This window comes from Nerophis ophidion, linkage group LG09 (assembly GCF_033978795.1).
Source record: "Nerophis ophidion isolate RoL-2023_Sa linkage group LG09, RoL_Noph_v1.0, whole genome shotgun sequence".
NCBI classification, from domain to species: domain Eukaryota; kingdom Metazoa; phylum Chordata; class Actinopteri; order Syngnathiformes; family Syngnathidae; genus Nerophis; species Nerophis ophidion.
In genome coordinates, this window is record NC_084619.1 from 14810114 (window position 1) to 14831520 (window position 21407).

Consider the following 21407-nt stretch of genomic DNA (forward strand, 5'->3'; position numbering starts at 1 on the left):
CCAGTCAAGTTTATGCACACTAGACCAGTGGTTCTTAACCTTGTTGGAGGTACCGAACCCCACCAGTTTTATATGCGCCTTCACCGAACCCTTCTTTAGTGAAAAATGAAACTTTTTTTTTTCAAATTCAAGACAAAGTTATGTTTTTTTTTTACTGGTAACATCACCTTGTTCAAAGAACAACACAAACAGTGCATGAACTCACAACAAATTACACACCTGCAAATCTGATTGAAAATTCAATCAATCAATGTTTATTTATATAGACCTAAATCACAAATGTCTCAAAGGACTGTACAAACCACTACGACTACGACATCCTCGGAAGAACCCACAGGAGGGCAAGGAAAACTCACACCCAGTGGGCAGGGAGAATTCACATCCAGTGGGACGCCAGTGACAATGATGACTATGAGAACCTTGGAGAGGACCTCAAGCCCCCCCCCCACTCCCCCTCTAGGGGACCGAAAGCAATGGACGTCGAGCGGGTCTAGGGTCTAACATGATACTGTGAAAGTTTAATCCATAGTGGCTCCAACACAGCCGCGAGAGTTCAGTTCAATGCGGATCCAAGATAGCAGCGAGAGTCCCGTCTATAGGAAACCATCCAAAGCGGAGTCGGATCAGCATCGTAGAGATGTCCCCAACCAATACACAGGCGAGCGGTCCATCCTGGGTCCCGACTACGGACAGCCAGTAATTCATCCACGATCATCGGACCGGACCCCCTCCACAAGGGAGGGGGGGACAGAGGAGAAAAAGAAAAGAAGCGGCAGATCAACTGGTCTAAAAAGGAGGTCTATTTAAAGGCTAGAGTATACAGGTGTGTTTTAAGGTGAGACTTAAATGCTTCTACTGAGGTAGCATCTCGAACTGTTACCGGGAGGGCATTCCAGAGTACTGGAGCCCGAACGGAAAACGCTCTATATCCCGCAGACTTTTTTGGGGCTTTAGGAATCACTAATAAGCTGGAGTCTTTTGAACGCAGATTTCTTGCCGGGACATATGGTACAATACAATCGGCAAGATAGGATGGAGCTAGACCGTTTAGTATTTTATACGTAAGTAGTAAAACCTTAAAGTCACATCTTAAAGGTTTTGAGGGAACATTGTTTGGGGCTATCCATAATACACCGATAGGGAGAAGTTTTTATTTACACGATTAGTTGGGTGTGTCTTGACCTCAGGGGCGGAGGCTCCGCCGAACCCCCTGAGGCCGGCTCACCGAACCCCTAGGGTTCGATTGAACCCAGGTTAAGAACCACCGCACTAGACTCTGTCATCCATGTCTTCATGGACCTTGCTTAGTTCACTTATCATAAAGCTAACAGTTCACTTTGGAATATTTAGGAGCGAGGGAATTTCACGACTGGATTTGTTGCACAGGTGGCATCCTATGACAGCTCTAAGCTGGAAATCACTAAGCTCCTGAGATCGGCCCATTCTTCCACAAACGTTTTGTAGAAACAGTCTCCATGCATAAGTACTTGATCATATACACCTGTGGCCGGACCAAGTGATTAGGACACCTGATTCTGATCATTTGGACGGGTGGCCAAATACTTTTGGCAATATAGTGGGAAAACAAGGACGGTCCAAAGACAGCAGCAGACAGAGGGCGCTGATTTTATTTTGGAAATCACAGTTAATCTCATCCACATGGGGTGGGGGGTAAAAATTAAAAATGAAATATTCCATCTTTGAAGGCTGCTGGTGTGATGCAAACACGACTGAGAGGGGGTCCAGTTCATGGGGGGGACGGACCCCTTTTGATTGGAATTAAGTGGGAAGAAAAGAGGGAAACAGGGAAGGTGGAGGAGGAGGAGGAGAGGGAGGGCAGCAAGAAAGTGGGTGCTGGTGCCAGACGCAGTAAGAAGTGAACGTGCGTGTGCGTGGTGCTGCTGAGAGCGTGACGTGATATTGCAGCCCCGCTCCTGGAGCTCTGCAAGCAGCCACTAAAGCGCCTTTTTTCGCGTATAAGCACGGATTTTATTTCCCCCCCTCTTCTCCTTCTTTTTCTTCTCTCCCTCCTCCTCGACATGACCAGAGGATGCTTTTTGACGACTTGGAACGGAATAGAGATGACGAATGAACCTGCGGTGTTGTGGTAGAACAAAATAACAGTTTATGGGTCGTAGTTTTGGCTTTTTTTAGTGTTAGATTCAGTGACGGTATTTTTTTTTTTTTTTTTAATATTTTTTTTTAAAATCGTGGATGGGAAAGCCTGTGCCGATGAGGAGGAGGTGGAACGTGGATACGAGCGGGCAAATCGGAGTCTAACGCATTTTTTTGAATTTTTTTGGGGCTTTCATTTATTTTACCCCCCACCCTCCGAGCATCTTGTTGCGCCGGACTTGTGTGTGCGTGTGCGTGTGCGTTGGAGTATGGGACCGTCGGAGGGCTGCAGAACTGATTCATAAAGAAGGATGCGCTCAAGTATGTTGGGAAAATAGCCATAGCTTCCGCAGGTGTAAGGTAAGATTTAATTTTTTTATTATTATTTTTTTTCAATAATACTCAAAGTTATGCTTTTCAATGAGCTTGCATATGCACACGCAATGTCTTGTTATTCATTTTTTTTGTTTTTGTTTCTTCACTTTAAAGTGTCTCCATCACATCTCAAGAGAGACGTCTGCTTTTTGGGAAGCGCGCACCCCTTCCCTCCCCCTCCCATCCCCACGCACCCCCCACGCACCATGAATCCTGCATTCGTGTCCATCTCCATTACACAAATAAGTTAAAGACGGCACACACCCTTTTTTATTTTTTTTATTTATGTTATTTTTTTTTACATTCCACAATGTGTGTGCATATATGCATAACGGCCATACGCGCAATTCCATCGTGGCCGTCTTCCACGGCGGCGCGCATGCACCCGCTCGCAGCTGCATTGCCTGCAGGATTAAAGCAATCAGGACATTGCATTCTCTCTCTCTCGCTCTCTATTTCTCTCTCTCTCCCCCGTCCTCTTCTCGTTCACACGCCTGTCGTGCACACCCGCACACACTCCTATCAAATGGCATTGTCCAGAATGGAGGTTTACATCCAGATTGGTTTGTCCCACAAGTGAAATGTGCATGCAAGTTTTTCTTGCATGCACATTCCACGCGTAAAGAAACGATGTCAATTTCAGCATCCATCTTCAGGCATTTAGTTTTGACCCAGTTAACAGCATCTAAATGTCTTATGCATGTCACCCACAACAGAGCCATGCAGAAATAAATAAATAATGACCGGAGTAACCACAAGGTGGCAATGTTTGCACAAAGTACAGTAGTGAGGCAGGCACAGCACATGCCTGAGGTTTTATGTGGCTATTTCTTTTTTTTTTTTTTTGGGTGGAAATTCCAAAAAAATGCTTCATGGATCATCTGTGTCGCCCCTTTTTGTCTCCCCCTCTGCAGGCCAAATGACATAGGATGAAGGCTGTTCGCAACCTGTTGATTTATATATTTTCCACCTATCTTCTGGTTATGTTTGGATTAACTGGCGCCCAAGATTACTGGTGTTCCACCCTGGTCAAAGGGGTCATCTACGGATCCTACTCTGTGACCGAAATGTTCCCCAAGAACTACACCAACTGCACGTGGACGCTGGAGAACCCGGACCCCACCAAATACAGCATCTACCTGAAGCTATACAAGCAAGACCTGAGCTGCTCCGAGTACTCCCTGCTGGCCTATCAGTTTGATCACTACTCGCACGAGAAGATCAATGCCTTGCTCAAGGTCAACGAGTCCATCGTGTACCTCTGCGACTCCAAGAACGTCTACGTCTTTTTGCTCTACGACAAGAACTTCGCTCAGCTGCGGAGAGTTTTCCCCGCCGACTCCAACGGATTGACGCCGCAGAAGCTGGAGGAGGAGGAGGAGGAGAAGTCCATTGTGGAGTTCCTGGTGCTGAACAAGGCCAGCCCCAGCCAGTTCGGTTGCCAGGTGCTCTGCACGTGGCTGGAGAACTGCCTGAAACTAGAAAAGGGCACCGTGGAGACGTGCGGCATAGTCTACACCAAATGCACGTGTCCCCAGCATTTAGGGGGCGGCGAGTCCGAGAGCATGCTCATGCTCAACAATGTGGTTTTACCCCTCAACGCGCAGACGGAGGGCTGCTTGTCGCCACAGCTGCACGCCGGCCAGGTCTGCAATCTGAGCGCGGAAGTCAAGCGGCCTCCCAAAGAAGGTGAGTATCCCACCTCCTCCTTTCCTCTGTGCCGACTCCCTAACGGAGCTCTGTATTTGCAAAGATAGGATCATTTAATGTGCACGTCAATCACTCCCTACTTCTTGCCCTTGTCCTATACTGCATGTCTCAAAGTGTGATGGCCCATGAAACAAAGAGCACACATACAGTAGAGGTTGCATTAATTGCCTCACTAATTGGACAAAAACGAGCTTGGAGTTGGAAACCTTTTAAGGTGGAACTTCTGAAGTCAGAATTATCCGAACATTTTTTGGGGAAAGGTATTCATCTCAGGTCAAAACAATGACGTTTGATCAGGCATCAACATACACCTACAAGACAAATACTAGTATGTCTTTTGCTTCATTTTGGGCAATTTTTTTGGCATATATCAAGCAAGAGTTACGCAATGTAATCAGACTCATATTAAACGCACTTCTTTGTACATTCGTGTGATAAGTATGCTAAAACGTGTGTTAATAATAAACAAAGTGTTTATCGCCTTTGCATTGGTGATGTTAAAGGCCTACTGAAATGAGACTTTCCTATTTAAACGGGGATAGCAGGCCCATTATATGTGTCATGCTTGATCATTTCACGATATTGCCATATTTTTGCTGAAAGGATTTAGTAAAGAACATCCACGATAAAGTTTGCAGCTTTTGGTCGCTAAGAAAAAAGCCTTGCCTTTGCCGGAAGTAGCAGACGATGTGCGGATGACGTCACGGGTTGTGAGGCTCCTCACATTCTCACATTGTTTACAATCATAGCCTCCAGCAGCAAGAGCTATTCGGACAGAAAAAAACGACAATTTCCCCGTTATTTTGAGCGAGGATGAAAGATTTGTGGACGAGGAAAGTTAGAGTGAAGCACAAAATTAAAAAAAAAGGCGACGGCTCCAGGCGGCGGCAGTGGGACCGTTTCAGATGTGATTAGACACATTTACTAGGATAATTATGGAAGATCCATCCATCCATCCATTTTATACCGCTTATTCCCTTTTGGGGTCGCGGGGGGTGCTGGCGCCTATCTCAGCTACAATCGGGCGGAAGGCGGGGTACACCCTGGACAAGTCGCCACCTCATCGCAGGGCCAACACAGATAGACAGACAACAGTCACACTCACATTCAAACACTAGGGCCAATTTAGTGTTGCCAATCAACCTATCCCCAGGTGCATGTCTTTGGAGGTGGGAGGAAGCCAGAGTACCCGGAGGGAACCCACGCATTCACGTGCAAACATGCAAACTCCACACGGAAAGATCCCGAGCCTGGGATTGAACCCAGGACTATAGGACCTTTGTATTGTGAGGCAGACGCACTAACCCCTCTCCCACCGTGAAGCCCTGGAAGATACCTTAAATGCTTATTGTTTTAATAGTGTTTTAGTAAGATTGTAAAGTCATACCTGAAAGTCGGAGGGCTGTGGTGAACACCAGCGTCTCTGAAAGAAGCCGAGGAGCCAAGACCACAGCAGCCTTTTTGACAGCTACAGGAGGAGGTCCCATAATCCACTGAGGTCTCCGGTAAGAGCCGACTTAATATCACAATTTTACCATCCAAAAACTTGCTGGTTGACGTAGTGAAACATGTTCGCTTGACCGCTCTGTGTTAAAGCTTCACAACAAACAAAGAAACACCGGCTGTGTTTCGGTGCTAAAGACAGCTGCAATCCACCGCTTTCCACCAACAGCAATATTCTTTATAGTCTCCATTATTAATTGAACAAATTGCAAAAGACTAAGCAAAACAGATGTCCAAAATACTGTGTAATTGTGTGATGAAAAGAGACGACATTTTGCCGTGTGTGGTGCTGGGCTAATATGTCCGCTACAACCCGAGACGTCACAAACACACGTCATCGTACGCGTAATCATTCCGCGACATTTTCAACAAGAAACTCTGCGGGAAATTTAAAATTGTAATTTAGTAAACTAAACCGGCCGTATTGGCATGTGTTGCAATGTTAATATTTCATCATTGATGTATAAACTATCAGACTGCGTGGTCGGTACTAGTGGGTTTCAGTAGGCCTTTAAAACAAAAGCAATCAGATTAATCACATAGTTTTTTTGTGAATTTAATTTCCAATAATCACAATTCAATACATATTTTTTGATTATATTAAACACGTTTAATTTTGCATGAACCAAGAGACTCAAAAAGGTGGTGAACTGGATATATGTTTGACATGTTTATTGAACGTCTTTAAAGGGGACCTATGGCAATTTTAAACTACATTTAAAACCCTTCATTGAGGTCTAGATAAGATTAGATAAGATTATATAAACCATATTTTCAGTCCGTCTGTAAGACGTTTGTTTGTGGAGGCGTTACCAGATTGCAAATGAAACCACACCCCAACATCTCCCACAGTATCATGATTCATATTTTAAAATGTACACTTTTTAAACATACATTTAAATATATATTTATATACATAAATACATACACACGTTTTATATTCCGGTTTCTTCAAAATAGCCACCCTTTGCTCTGATTACTGCTTTGCACACTCCTGGCATTCTCTCGATGAGCTTTAAGCACACCTGTGAAGTGAAAACCATTTCAGGTGACTACCTCTTGAAGCTCATCAAGAGAATGCAGAGAGTGTGCGGAAAAGTAATCAAAGAAAAGGGTGGCTATTTTGAAGAAACTCAAATATAAAACATGTTTCTAGTTATTTTGCCTTTGTTCAGTCATAGTTGTGATGCCTTCAATGACAATCTACAATGTAAATAGTCATGAAAATAAAGAAAAAAGGTTGAATGAGAAGGTGTGTCCAAACTGTTGGCCTGTACTGTATGTATGTATATAAGAGCTGCGAATCCTTGAGTGTCCCACAATTCGATTTAATATCGATTCTTGAGGTCACGATCCGATTCAAAATCTATTTATTTTTTTCGATTCAACATGATTATCGATTCAAAAATGATTTTTTCCTGATTTAAAAGGATTCTCTATTCATTCAATACATAGGATTTCAGCAGGATCTACCCCAGTCTGCTGACAAGCAAGCAGAGTAGTAGATTTTTGTAAAAAGCTTTTATGATTGTAAAGGACAATGTTTTATCAACTGATTGCAATAATGTAAATGTTTTTTAACTATTAAACAAACCAAAGATATGACTTATTTTATCTTTTGTGAAAATATTGGACACAGTGTGTTGTCAAGCTTATGAGATGCGATGCAAGTGTAAGCCACTGTGACACTATTGTTCTTTTTTAAATTTTTTATAAATGTCTAATGATAACGTCAATGAAGGACTTTTAATAACTGCCATGCTGAAATTATAACTAATATTGATACTGTTTTTGATAATATTGATTTTTGTTTCACTACTTATGGTTTGTTCTGTGTTGTGTTTTTGTCTTCTCTCAATTGCTCTGTTTATTGCAGTTCTGAGTGTTGCTGGGTCTGGTTTGGTTTTGGAATTGGATTGCATTGTTATGGTATTGCTGTGTATTGTTTAGTTGGATTGATAAAAAAAAATATATATATATAAAAAAAAGAATTGATTTTTAAAAAATGAGAATCGATTCTGAATTGCACAACGTGAGAATCGCGATTCAAATTCGAATCGATTTTTTCCCACACCCCTTATATATATATATATATATATATATATATATATATATATATATATATATTTTTTTTTTTTTTTATATACCGCTAAGATCGAACATAAACACGATGTAGATTCACCTGGTCACAACATTAGGTAACCATCTGATCGATTCAGACTCTGCATATAAACAGTTGCTTTTAGTAGCATTTATGGATGGATGTATGGTCACTAGGTTTTTTCTTATGCACATGGCAAGATTAGGTGAAAATGATACTTTACCGTACCTCTCTTTTGTGTTTCCTCATTACCTGAGGTGGGGATGTTCTCCCTCTGTGGCTGAGACCTTGATTTAATGTCCCCTCGAAAAAATTTGGCGGTGCCATCACAACGTAGCCAGACTCCAAAACCCTGCAAACAGAAGCACCCAAAACTGCGTGCAAGCTCATGGCAAAAGGCATGAACCTTCGAGTGCGGTTGGTTACTTTGACATTGTTAAACACGAGCATCCAACATTGTAACAACATTTATAAGTTAGAAAGGACAAAACTCAATATACCGTAGCTCCCCTTTAGCATCATCATTTAAACAAACATGTATCCGTATTTATGTAGACCTCTTACTCCCTTTGTTATGAATGTGCTGTTTTACAATGGAAGTGCTTTGTGCTCAAATATTCCATTGAGATGGCCGACGGACTGTTTAGCGTCCTCCATATTGACTTGTTTGCTTGTGCAGCCAGTCACTAACGCTTCAGCTTCCTCGTTGCGAGAGCGGGACAGCAACACAACTTGGACAAACTGCCAGAAATGCGTCAGCAGAAAGGTTTCCGGGTTATTCAGTCATTCTTTGCTGAATATGGGATGATTGTGTACGATTTGTATTCAGATTGATAATAACGATGAATGAATTGATTAATCATGTTTATTCAACAGCCCTAGTTGAACAGTTTTGTTGTTTTTACGTCTTAAATGAAAAATTTTACTTTTTTAAAAATTCACAAGCCCCATGTGAGACATTTTTCTCTTTTTATGTCTGTTCTAAGTAGTGAAAAACTGATAGTAAGAGGCAGCTAACAATGCAGGTAATTGCGATTTATCTATTTGGCCTATAAAGCCCTCTAAAAAATCATACTAAAGCTGCCAACAATGCTTTATTTACATGCCATGACTTGCATAGTACCCAAGCCATAGCAACATTGTTATTGTCAGAGCTAGGGTTGTACGGTATACCGGTATTAGTACAGTACCGCGATGCTAATAAATCATATTCGGTACTGACAAAATAATAGAATGGAAAATGACACAATTTGTCGCGGCATATGTCAGCAGACTAATTAGGAGCCTTATTTTGTTTACTTACTAATAAAAGACAAGTTGTCTTGTATGGTCACTATTTTATTTAAGGACAAACTTGCATTAAGAAACATATGTTTAATGTACCCTAAGATTTGTATTAAAAAAAAAAAAAAACAACAATGCAATTTTTTGTGGTCCACTTTATTTAGAAAAGTACCGAAAAGCATCGAAAAGTATTGAAATATTTTTGGTACCGGTACCTGTACCATCACTAGAAAGAGCTAACTTACACTATTCAATATTGGTTGTGTTGCTGCTTGGTAAAAACGACCATGCGATCAATTAGAGCTAAATTTTCCCTTCCACCTCCGCATATACTTCGAATCATCATTACATTCCAAAAACAGGATGTTGTACGTATTCTCCCTCTCCAATTATCGCCTGCTTCTGATTAATTAAACGAGCCACGTTCACAGTCGGGTTTTTACGACACAAAACCTACACTTGTACACTCCTGAATGTTTGACCAAATATTTTGATTATGTCCTATGGGGAAAGATCACACCAGATTGTGTTTAATCTCAGAGGTTCCACAGTAATATATTTTCTAGGAGAAAAAAGTGCTGTAAATTGTACCCCAGCACAGTCCAAATGGCTGCAAAATGTCCTTAGGCATTCTTAATTAAAAAAAAAAACAGCAATGGACGATAAAGATGCTACTTCTATTTGTGTCGTGAAATGGGCGGACCCCATGCAACATTCGCTGGTTAGCTTCTACACCTGTGGAATGATGTGTACAATAAACATGATTAGACTACAAGCCTTTATGTCCTTTCATTATAGATTGTAGGGCCGCCATTGAGCATTGCAACATGTTCTGACTACACATTGCCTTTTAACGGTAAATGCTTCTGATAAGGTCAGCATAGACTAATGCGGTAATGCGTCTTGAGCCACCTGGAGAGCCTGTCTTGACACATATTGCGGGAAAACAGGTAGTGTTGTTTCAGAAATGCAGCGATGATATGATTGTTTTGATTTAAAGGGGACACAAGGATGGGGCAAACGTCGATGGTCTTCAGAGTCTCCCTTATGGTAATAAAGTAACAATTGCAGGATTCACTCCCTTCAGACCACATAGGCGAGACGTGTATGCAATAGTTGGGTCGCTGCTGAAAAAAATAATGTTTTGTTTTAATATGGTTTCTGTAGGAGGACAAACATGACACAAACATTTGTTATTGTTAGAAATCCCACAGTTTACATTAGAAATGCTTCACTGGTGCGAGTATTTCTAACTTCGGAAGTCTGTGAACGCACCATACTTTGTTTACATGTATATGCTGCCACAGAAGGACGTGTTTTATGCCACTGCTTCATTGTCTCTATTTGTCCATCAAACGTTTTATGCTGTGCGTGAGTCCACAAAGATGAGCTTTGTTGTACATAATGCATCGTTATGCCTCATATTTGAGGTATATTTGAGGTCATTTTATGTGTAGTTTCTGTTTCCTTCAACTTGAACACACACATCTAAATCTTTGTATATCATCTATACCATTCTAAGCCAGTACTTTCCAAGAGTTATCACACCCTGTGAGAAACCTCCGTTTTAGTAATGTTTTCTAATGTTGTAAAAATGTGTAGAACAAATATTGCATTTCAACACTTCTGTCAACGAAGATTTGCATGAGCCTGCGACACACAGTACAGTAGAGATGGGCGGTTTGCGGTCTCATCCGCGTAGTCCGCGGATAAACCGCGGGTCGGGCGGTTGACATGACGAAAAAATAGATTTTAATTAGATTCGGGCGGGTGGCGGTTGCACCATCCGGAAATATTTGACATTCATGGTTCTGTGATCGGAATCCTTTGCCATACAAAGTGACATTTAAGACCCGTGTCCTAAAGCGAAGGACACAATAAGAACCGCTATTATTCTCCTGAATGACTGCCGGTAGTCACCCAGATATTAAGTATCAGGGCGTGCTATGAAACCATTGGCTTTGTCGCCTACTACAACATGTACAATCTGCTTGTCAGTCCAGCAACATGTTGTGTGTGGCTTCCACGGCAACACGCACACGACTGCAAGGCATACTGGGTGACACAGAGTACACTAATGGTTGTGATATAAACAATTTTAACACTCTTAGGAATATGCGCCACGCTGTGAAGCCACGCCAATTAAGAACGACAAACACATTTCGGGAGAACATCCTCACAGTAACACAACATAAACGCAACACAACAAATACCCATAATCCTTTGTATTCATGACACCCCTGACTATTTTATACACCACACTAGCAGCAAACCCCCCCTTGTGTCGGTAAGGTGGGCGGGGTTGGGGGCCCGGGGGTGTAAAATATATTCAGGAATTGTCACGGATACAAAGGATTATGGGTATTTGTTGTGTTGCGTTTATGTTGTGTTAATGTGAGGATGTTCTCCCGAAATGTGTTTGTCAATCTTGTATTGTGTGGCTTCACACCGTGGCGCATATTAGTAAGTGTTAAAGTTGTTTATATCACAACCATCAGTGTACTCTGTATCACCCAGTATGCCTTTCAACCTTGAACGTGTAATTGCGGAAGCGGGCGGTTGGCGGGCGGGTACGGTCCTGATAAAATGTTGGTTCGGGTGGACGGCGGGTGGATGACGACCTTGGTGATGCGGATGCGGATGATATAATTTCCTATCCGCGCATCTCTAACACACAGTCATTTTGATAGCAGTCTAATATATTTAATATAGACACTTACATCATGTGTTGCCGTCATTTTAACACATATATAAGGCTCTGCATTTTTTGCAACTCCAGACAGATTTTTTTTTTGGTATTTTTGGTCCAATATGGCTTTTATTTACATTTTGGGTTGCCGACCCCTGTCATAGAAGGACTAGTGCATGTATCATTACCATGGCAACCTTGGATTGCTTTCTGTAAGCCATATTGCCACCGAGCAAAACAACTTGGTTTGGAATGGTCCAAAAGTGCTGCATCTTTGACTAATCAGAAATGTGTGTGTCCATCTCCACCCGTTACTGTTCCACTGTCTTTACTACCCCTTAGTATGGTGGCAAAAAGGATTACTTTGGTACCCAGTGCAACAATGGAAAAACATGTAGCAACAACTAAATCATATTTCATAGTGAAAATGTGACTTCTTAATATTCTCGGACCAACCAGTTCACACTCTGTGCCCTTTTTGAAAAAGCAGTAGGCAGATTTGGTCCCCTGCAGTTTTTACCTTCCAAAGGCAATGTTGTGCTGTACTGAATGGAGCCGGATCAAGCGTTAGGATGCTCAAGCACAAGCCTGTTTTCCTTTAGCCGTCCCACAAGCTTATCGATCAGCTCTTCAGCTCTGCCGTTTCTTGATGTGCGATTGGCCGACCTCGCTGTCGCTCCTTCTGGTTGGAATATGGCGCTTGATTGAGTTTTACTGTAGTTTTATTGAAATTAATTTATTGCAAACTTGAACTGTATTTTACGGACCATAGGGCGCACCGGATTATAAGGTGCACTGCCAATGAATGGTCGATTTTTGAACTTTTTTCATATATATTATAGATTATAGGGCGCATTAAAGGAGTCATATTGATATTATATGTTTCTAAATTCCAAACACTTCCTTGTGATCCACATAACACGTAATGGTGGTTCTTTGGTCAAAATGTTGCATAGATTATGTTTTACAGATCATCTTCAAGCCGCTTTCTGACAGTCGCTTCCGGTTGCGGCGTTTTGTGTGCGGTCTTTTTTACGTGGCTCACCTTTGGCAGCGTCTTCTCCCCGACATCTTTGTTGTAGCGGTGTAGCGTGCAAGGACAGGGGCGGAAAAAGTGTCAAAAGATTGAGCTAAGTGTTTTAATGACAGTCAGACTTTACTTAAATCAATAACTGAGCAGCATCTCCTTATCCGGAAACAACAACGCCCCAGTGTCCCGTGAAAAACCCTTCGACCGGAACTCTAACAACTAAAGTTCCTTGGGTGAATAATGTAAACTCACTACACCGGTATGTTTTAGTGCTTTCATGGCAAGTTTACTGACAGATATAAGTAAGAACTTTACAGTGATTTATACTAGAAATGGCAACCGCGGGGGATGATGTCCCGTAACAAGAGGATAGAGAAAAAGAAGAATCTTATCAACTATGGGGTCGCCACAGACTACAAAGGTGGAATCGTGCAATTTTTCCGGATTCATGCAGATCCCAAATACAGACCAGCAGGTACCAGAAGGTAAGAAAAGTTGCTTTTGCATAATATTGTGAAACAGAACGCCAGATAATACGTCTTACTTTATACACAAGCCATAGTAATACTTGTATGTTGAATCACATCTAGCAGTGAGGCTTCATAGCTTACCAAAGTTGTACTAAAACATTTTGATAGATTTTTGAGTGCCGTGTGTAATATTCTATATTTTAAATGGAACATATAATATGTTGGTGTTGTTTACTTGAGTCATATTGCTGTCATAGTGCAGACTACACTTATCTCTTATGTTTGACTGCCATCTACTGGTCACACTTTTAATTACATCCATCCATCCATTTTCTACCGCTTGTCCCTTTCTCAGCTGCTTTCGGGCGGAAAGCGGGGTACACCCTGGACAAGTTGCCACTTATCATTACAGCATGTACAAAATAAGATGTTTCCGGGTTGGGTAAGCTTTACTAAATGTATTCCTTACTTTAGGCGCTCCGGCTTCTAAGGCGCTCTGTGAAGTTTTAAAAAAAACAAGGATTTAGAATTTATAGGTTTGAATGTATATCCAACAATTGCGGGGACGACTTTTACCGTCAATATTGGCTGCTGAGTTTAATTTCTTTATGTTTTCTGCTGGTGGTGTGCCTTGGGATTTTTCATGGAAAAAAATGTGCCTTGGCTCAGAAAAGGTTTTAAAAACATTGGTCTAAGGCAGTGGTTCTCAAATTGGGGTACGCGTACCCCTGGGGGTACTTGAAGGTATGCCAAGCGGTACGTGAGATATATTTTTTTTAATATTCTAAAAATAGCAACAATTCTACAAATGAGCAATATTTTGCACTGTTATACAATTTAATAAATCAGAAACTGATGACATAGTGCTGTATTTTACTTCTTTATCTCTTTTTTTTTTTTTAACCAAAAATGCTTTGCTCTGATTAGGGCAGGGGTCGGGAACCTTTTTGGCTGAGAGAGCCAAGAAGCCAAATATTTTAAAATGTATTTACGTAAGAGCCATATGATATATTTTTAACACTGAACACAACTAAACGTGTGCATTTTTACGAAAGACCAACATTTCTAGAGTATAATAGGTCTCTTATTCTTTGTAATAACGTTGTTATTCTGAAGCTAACTTAGGAGGGGGCGTGGCCTGCGGGTCTGCAGCAAAGCGGGGTGTTTCCAGGACCGGCCTCGAAATCAGTAACAGGTGCATGAATGAGCCTTGTTATCTAATCACCTGTCGCTCTGTTTGTAAGCAGCAGCCAGGAAGAGAGACGGGGTTGGGGCTGGAGCCAGAGTGCGAGCGAGAACAAAAGAGAAAAAGACAATTGTTGGAAAGCAACTGAGAGACGTATTGAAAAATAAAACAATATTGTAACGCTGAAACAGGCTCTCATGTCGGTGCTTGGTGGTCTGAAAAACCCCCAGGAGGGCTACCCCGACACTAATCAATAATAAATAAATTATTTCTTACCCTTAAGGCAACTTCTTGAACAAGTGCGGTAGAAAAAAGGATGGATGGATTCAAATGCATGAGCATTTTTATATTTTTAACGTTATTTTTAACACTGTGATTACAAGTGGAATTATTCATTACTTATTGCGTTAAGCAATGTCAGCACAGATTTATCCGAGAGCCAGATGCAGTCATCAAAAGAGCCACATCTGGCTCGCGAGCCATAGGTTCCCTACCCCTGGATTAGGGGGTACTTGAATTAAAAAAATGTTCACAGTGGGTACATCACTGAAAAAAGGTTGAGAACCACTGGTCTAAGGGATGGACCCTGGAGACCTCTGACAGATTTGAACAACAAATAGTGCTATTTCCAATAAATCAATTGTGTTTATTTTTTTCAACAAACCGCTGTTCTTTACATTGAAAACAGTCATTATAAAAGTGAATGACAGCAGTTGAAAAAAATCTGAAAGCATTTACTAATGTACCCGTTTTTCCTGGCCATGCAAAGTAAGGCGTCGACTCGTTTCCGGTGTATATTACCACTACCGCTCACGTGTTAGCCAAGTAGCAGTGTATCTACAAACGATAATGCACTTGCATCCTATGATCACATCACCGGGACATGATGCTTATTTGCAAAGGGAATTCTCTGCTCCAGAATAACATTTGACATTTTTTTTCTATCAGCATGTTAATATCAGCTTAAGAGCAGAGCTTATTTTTTTTTCCCCCCCCTCTCAAAAGATTTTCCACTAGTATCTATTTATAGTGTTAGTTGATGGGAGGTTTGAATAAATCCGTTTTCATCTGGATAACAGGAGGAAGATCAACACACTGGGTTTTAAAAGAGCACCGTCTCCCCTCCTGGCGGGGTAGTGACAGAGTGGGTGTTCCTGATGAACAATAACGCATTACAAACAGTCGACAAGGGCTCTATTTGATACAATCGCCCGTCTTTGATCTTCTCACTTCCTGTTGAGCGGGGGGCTGGGGGGGGACGCCTTCCGAACGCATCAAAAGCCGAGGCGGGCTGGAGGTTATACGCTCCACACACACACACACACACACACACACGCCGCATCTGCGGCCTGGCTTGTGTCGCACGCGCTATATTAAAGGTTAAAGCTCGTACATATTTAAGGTGATTATGCAGACAAAAGACAGACCTCGCTCGTCGATGCGATGCCACTTTGGAAACCAAACTGACACAATGGCAAGCCTAAACACAGCTCCTGACTCATTTATGCAGCTTTATTTTTTATCGCCGTCGCCGTTTCATGCATAAAACTTGTAAAAGCAGGCGGCGCCGTGCTGCACTGACACTCACTGTGATTTAATTCTCTCTCCCTTTCTGTCTCACTCATGCATGTCTGTGTGTGTGTGGTTTTGTGTGTGTAGGTTCTTGTATTTCTACTCTGCTTGCAACAGCAACAAGGAAAAGTATCTTCTATATGAGGTTAGAACAAGTTAGGACCGAAATCATGGTGGATCTAATACAGGGGTGTCAAACTCAAATACAGAGTGGGCCAAAATTTAAAACTGAACGAAGCCGCGGGCCGAGGTTGAACAAAGTAATCCTTTAATAGGGACCCAAACAAGTTTTGCATTGAATATTGACCAATCCAGGCTTGTATAACTATATAGTGACATGCAAAATTGAGTTTAAAATAATAATACTTAAAAAATATCAATGGCATATCAAATAAAATAAAAATACAAATTGAATGCCTCTCTTCGGCGGCAGGTTTGAGTTGGGGCGGGGTTTGCTGGTAGCGGGGGTGTATATTGTAGCGTCCCTGAATAGTTAGTGATGCAAGGGGTTCTGGGTATTTGTTCGGTTGTGTTTATGTTGTGTTACGGTGCGGATGTTCTCCCGAAATGTGTTTGTCATTCTTGTTTGCTGTGGGTTCACTGTGTGGCGTATATTTGTAACAGTGTTAAAGTTGTTTATACGGCCACCCTCAGTGTGACCTGTATGGCTGTTGACCAAGTATGCATTGCATACACTTGTGTGTGTGTGTGAGCCGCATATATTATGTGAGTGGGCCTGCACGCTGTTTGTATGGAGGAAAAGCGGACGTGGCGACATGTAGAGAACGCCAAAGGCAGTGCTTTTACGGCCCGCCCCCAATATTATTGTCCAGGTGGAAATCGGGAGAAATTCGGGAGGGGCACTGAACTTCGGGAGTCTCCCGGGAAAATCGGGAGGGTTGACGAGTATGAGTATTAGTGGTGAATGCGGTGTTGCAGCGGCGGGCCAGCTCTAATGTTAATGTCAAGGGCCAAATTAATTTACCCGGCGGGCCAGAGTTTGACTCCCATGATCTAATAGATAACCACATACTATAGTCCGTGAACATTGCTCCAAAGTCAGGATTTTTGGTTGATTTAATGTGCATACAAAAGTATACTTTAACAGATGCAAATGCAGCAATATATGATAACACAAGACGGCACAGGCCTAGTGGTTAGAGTGTCCGCCCTGAGGTCGGTAGGTCGTGAGTTCAAATCCCGGCCGAGTCATACCAAAGACTATAAAAATGGGACCTATTACCTTGGAATTAGGGGTTAAATCACCATAAATGATTCCCGGGTGCGGCACCGCTGCTGCTCACTGCTCCCCTCACATCCCAGGAGGTGATCAAGGGTGATGGGCCAAATGCAGAGAATTTTCGCCACATCTAGTATGTGTGTGACAATCATTGGTACTTTAACTTTTTAACTTTAACAAGAAGGACTTCCCTATTGACCCCCCCCCACAAAATAAACGCCAGCTGAACAGTGGATTTTACGACTTCCGGTGCTGACGTAAGACAACCCGCGTCCTGTATGTGACCATAGGATGAACAAATACGCTACGGTACTAAATCTATAGTGGCCATTAGAACAGCTGGGTTGACCAAAGTGCGGCACATGGACCATCTGTGGTCCGTGACTCGTTTGACATCGGTCTTAAGCACATTACAAAAAACTAAATATATTTGCGTAGTATGTATATGTTAATAATGTTGTAAATACGAATCTTTACATATCTAGAAAGGGTGGTCCTAAAGAGGTAGGCATTGTTGTTCTTGTATTTCTACCTTTATTGAGACACCAACAAGAAAAACTACATTCCATAAGAGGTTAGAACAAGTTAGGACCGAAATCATGGTGCATCTAATAAGGAGCCAAATACTAAAGTCTGTGAACATTGCTCCAAAGTCAGGATTTTTTATTTATTTAATGTGCATAAAAAATGCAATTATTGACAGGTGCAAAGGCAGCAATATATGATAACACAAAAGGGCAGCTAAAGAAGGACTTCCCCATTCATCCCCGAAAATAAACGCCAGCTGAGCAGTGGATTTTACGACTTCCGGTGCTGTCGTAAGACAACCCGCGTCCTGTATGTGACCATAAGATGAACAAATATGCTACGGTACTAAGACTATAGTGGCCATTAGCACAGCTGTGTTGACCAAAGTGCGGCACATGGACCATGTGTGGTCCGTGACTCGTTTGTCATCGGTCTTAAGCACATTACAAAAAACAAAATATATTTGCGTAGTATGTATATGTTAATAATGTTGTAAATACGAATCTTTACATATCTATAAAGGTGGTCCTAAAGAGGTAGGCATTGTTGTTCTTGTATTTCTACCTTTATTGAGACACCAACAAGAAAAACTACATTCCATAAGAGGTTAGAACAAGTTAGGACCGAAATCATGGTGCATCTAATAGAGAGCCAAATACTAAAGTCTGTGAACATTGCTCCAAAGTCAGGATTTTTTGTTTATTTAATGTGCATAAAAAAATGTAAAAATTGACAGGTGCAAAGGCAGCAATATATGATAACACAAGACGGCAGCTAAAGAAGGACTTCCCCATTCATCCCCGAAAATAAACGCCAGCTGAACAGTGGATTTTACGACTTCCGGTGCTGACGTAAGACAACCCGCGTCCTGTATGTGACCTTAGGATGAACAAATACGCTACTTTACTAAGTCTATAGTGGCCATTAGCACAGCTGGGTTGACCAAAGTGCGGCACATGGACCATCTGTGGTCCGTGACTCGTTTGACATCGGTCTTAAGCACATTACAAAAAACTAAATATATTTGCGTAGTATGTATATGTTAATAATGTTGTAAATACGAATCTTTACATATCTAGAAAGGCTGGTCCTAAAGAGGTAGGCATTTTTGTTCTTGTATTTCTACTCTTTTTGAGACACCAACAAGGAAAAGTACCTTCCATAAGAGGTTTGAACAAGTTAGGACCGAAATCATGGTGCATCTAATAAGGAGCCAAATACTAAAGTCTGTGAACATTGCTCCAAAGTCAGGATTTTTGGTTGATTTAATGTGCATACAAAAGTAAACATTGACAGGTGCAATCACAATTTATAGTTTCTCTATTCAATTTGCTCGAGAAGGAGTAGAAAAAAGCAGAATTTATTTAATCCTACCCCTTTTCCTTTTGATAGCAGTTGATAAAACGTTTGTTCACTTTCTGTTCTCAATGTATGCACAATATACTACATAACTAATAACATGAAAAAATAAAGAAATAAATGAATAATAATGAGTGAAGTAAGTTATAGTTCATATGGTGAGATAAGTAAGATTATCTTAAAAATTAATGGATGGATGAAATAGATTCAGATTCTTCATCATGGTTCTTCTTCTTTGTACTCTTCAAGTTTGGAGAGTTTTTTGAAGAAGATCATATTAGTACATTGTTTGATTTATTTGCTTAATCCATTACATAATTTCATTCCACATACTGATATACTGAAGGTCTTGAGTGTTGTACGTGTATACAAATGTTTGAAATTACATTTTTCTCAAAGATTATATTTGAAAAATAGAGCAAAACACAATTTACAGTTTCTCCATTCAACTTGTTCAAAAAGGAGTAGGAAAAAGTAGAGTTTATCTAATCCTACCTCTTTTCCTTTAGATAGCAGTTGCTAAAGTGTTTGTTCACTCTCTGTTCTCAATTTATTCAGAATTTACAACTTAACTAATAACACGAAAAATAAATGAATAATAATGAGTGAAGTAAGTTGTATTTCATAAGGTGAGATAAGTAAAATAATCTAAAAAATGAATGGACGGATGAAGTAAATTCAGATTCTTCAACCATGGTTCTTCTTCTTTGTACTTTGTAAACTCTAAGTTTGGAGAGTTTTTTGAAGAGGATCATATTAGTACATTGTTTGATTTCATTTCTTAATTCCATGACATAATATAATTCCACATACTGAAGGTCTGAAGTGTTGTACATGCATACAAATGTTTTAAATGACATTTTTCTCAAACATTATGTTTGAAAAAAAATAGCAAAACAATATAATATAAAATTATGTTGAAACAAAAAACTAATAACGCAGATTTGTATTTAAATATATATATATATATATATATTTGTATATTAATATTATTTTCTTAAATACATAGCTGACTATGCAAATCATGGAACGACCTCATATTGACTTTGACCTGGCCACTCCCCCACCGCCATAAACCGAGTACCAAGCTGTGAATAATTGCACTATTTCAACGTCATTCTGAGGTGTTTGAAATGTTACCCAAAAATATGTCGGTTTGAATAGTGCAAATTTGCTCATTGTTCATAACCCCACTAAAATCTCATTAAAGCAGGCTCTGCTGTCACATGCTTTTTGCAGATACTGCTGTTTTCATATGCATGTCAAGGATGAACGCTTAAAACCCTTTAATTCCTATTGAGCACCTTTCATATCTCACTCAACATGCTCTTGGCTCGATAGAAAAATGAACCGTTTCGTGAGATATTTCTTCGTTTTGTTGCCTGTCTCGTACCCCCCCCCCCAGCCCGCCCCCTTATTGCTGCTTTTGGAGAATCAGAGTCGATACATATTGTTGCTCAGGGAATGGAAGTGCATTCTTGTTTTGCATTCCAAGCGTGTAACTGTTATACGGCTTCAAAGAGTCTTGCCTCGATGCGTTCACTGGTGCAAGATTTTATTTGGAATAAAAATTATATATTTAAATTCCCATCCGCGTAGTGTCCAGATGCCATTGTACAAAAATGGCAATGTTATCATAATTTGCTTCCGAACTCCATCCATCCATCCATTGTCTACCGCTTATTCCCTTATGGAGTCGCGGGGGGCGCTGGTGTCTATCTCAGCTACAATCGAGCGGAAGGCGGCATACACCCTGGACAAGTCGCCACCTCAACGCAGGGCCAACACAGCTGATAATGATACAAAGAATTGGGTCTCATAAGTATGTAAACTATCCATCCATCCATCCATTTTCTACCGCTTATTCCCTTTTGGGGTGGCGGGGGGCGCTGGTGTCTGTCTCAGCTACAATCGAGCGGAAGGCAGCATACACCCTGGACAAGTCGCCACCTCAACGCAGGGCCAACACAGCTGATAATGATACAAAGAATCGGGTCTCATAAGTATGTAAACTATTCAAATGAATATTAAAGGCCTACTGAAATTTGATTTTCTTATTTAAATGGGGATAGGAGGTCAATTCTATGTGTCATACTTGATCATTTCAAGATATTGCCATATTTTTGCTGAAAGGATTTAGTAGAGAACATCGACGATAAAGTTTGCAACCTTTGGTCGCTAATAAAAAAGCCTTGCCTGTACCGGAAGTCGCAGACGATGACGTCACCCGTGTGAGGGCTCCTCA

General features: G+C 41.1%; 1 protein-coding gene across 8 annotated transcripts in view; it reads left to right on the forward strand.

The window, feature by feature from the left end:
• Positions 1-1859: 1859 nt before the first annotated feature.
• Positions 1860-21407, forward strand: part of adgrb3 (adhesion G protein-coupled receptor B3) — a 418594-nt gene continuing 399046 nt past the window's right edge. For 4 of the 8 annotated variants that reach the window (XM_061910383.1, XM_061910385.1, XM_061910384.1 and 1 more), the window contains exons 1-2: positions 1862-2475; positions 3405-4179. In XM_061910383.1, coding sequence (XP_061766367.1) covers positions 3420-4179 — 760 coding nt within the window. In that variant the 5' untranslated portion in view covers positions 1862-2475; positions 3405-3419. Of the gene's footprint in view, positions 2476-3404; positions 4180-21407 lie in introns of all 8 variants that reach the window. The other 4 variants (XM_061910386.1, XM_061910388.1, XM_061910390.1 and 1 more) reach the window with 2 other exon arrangements.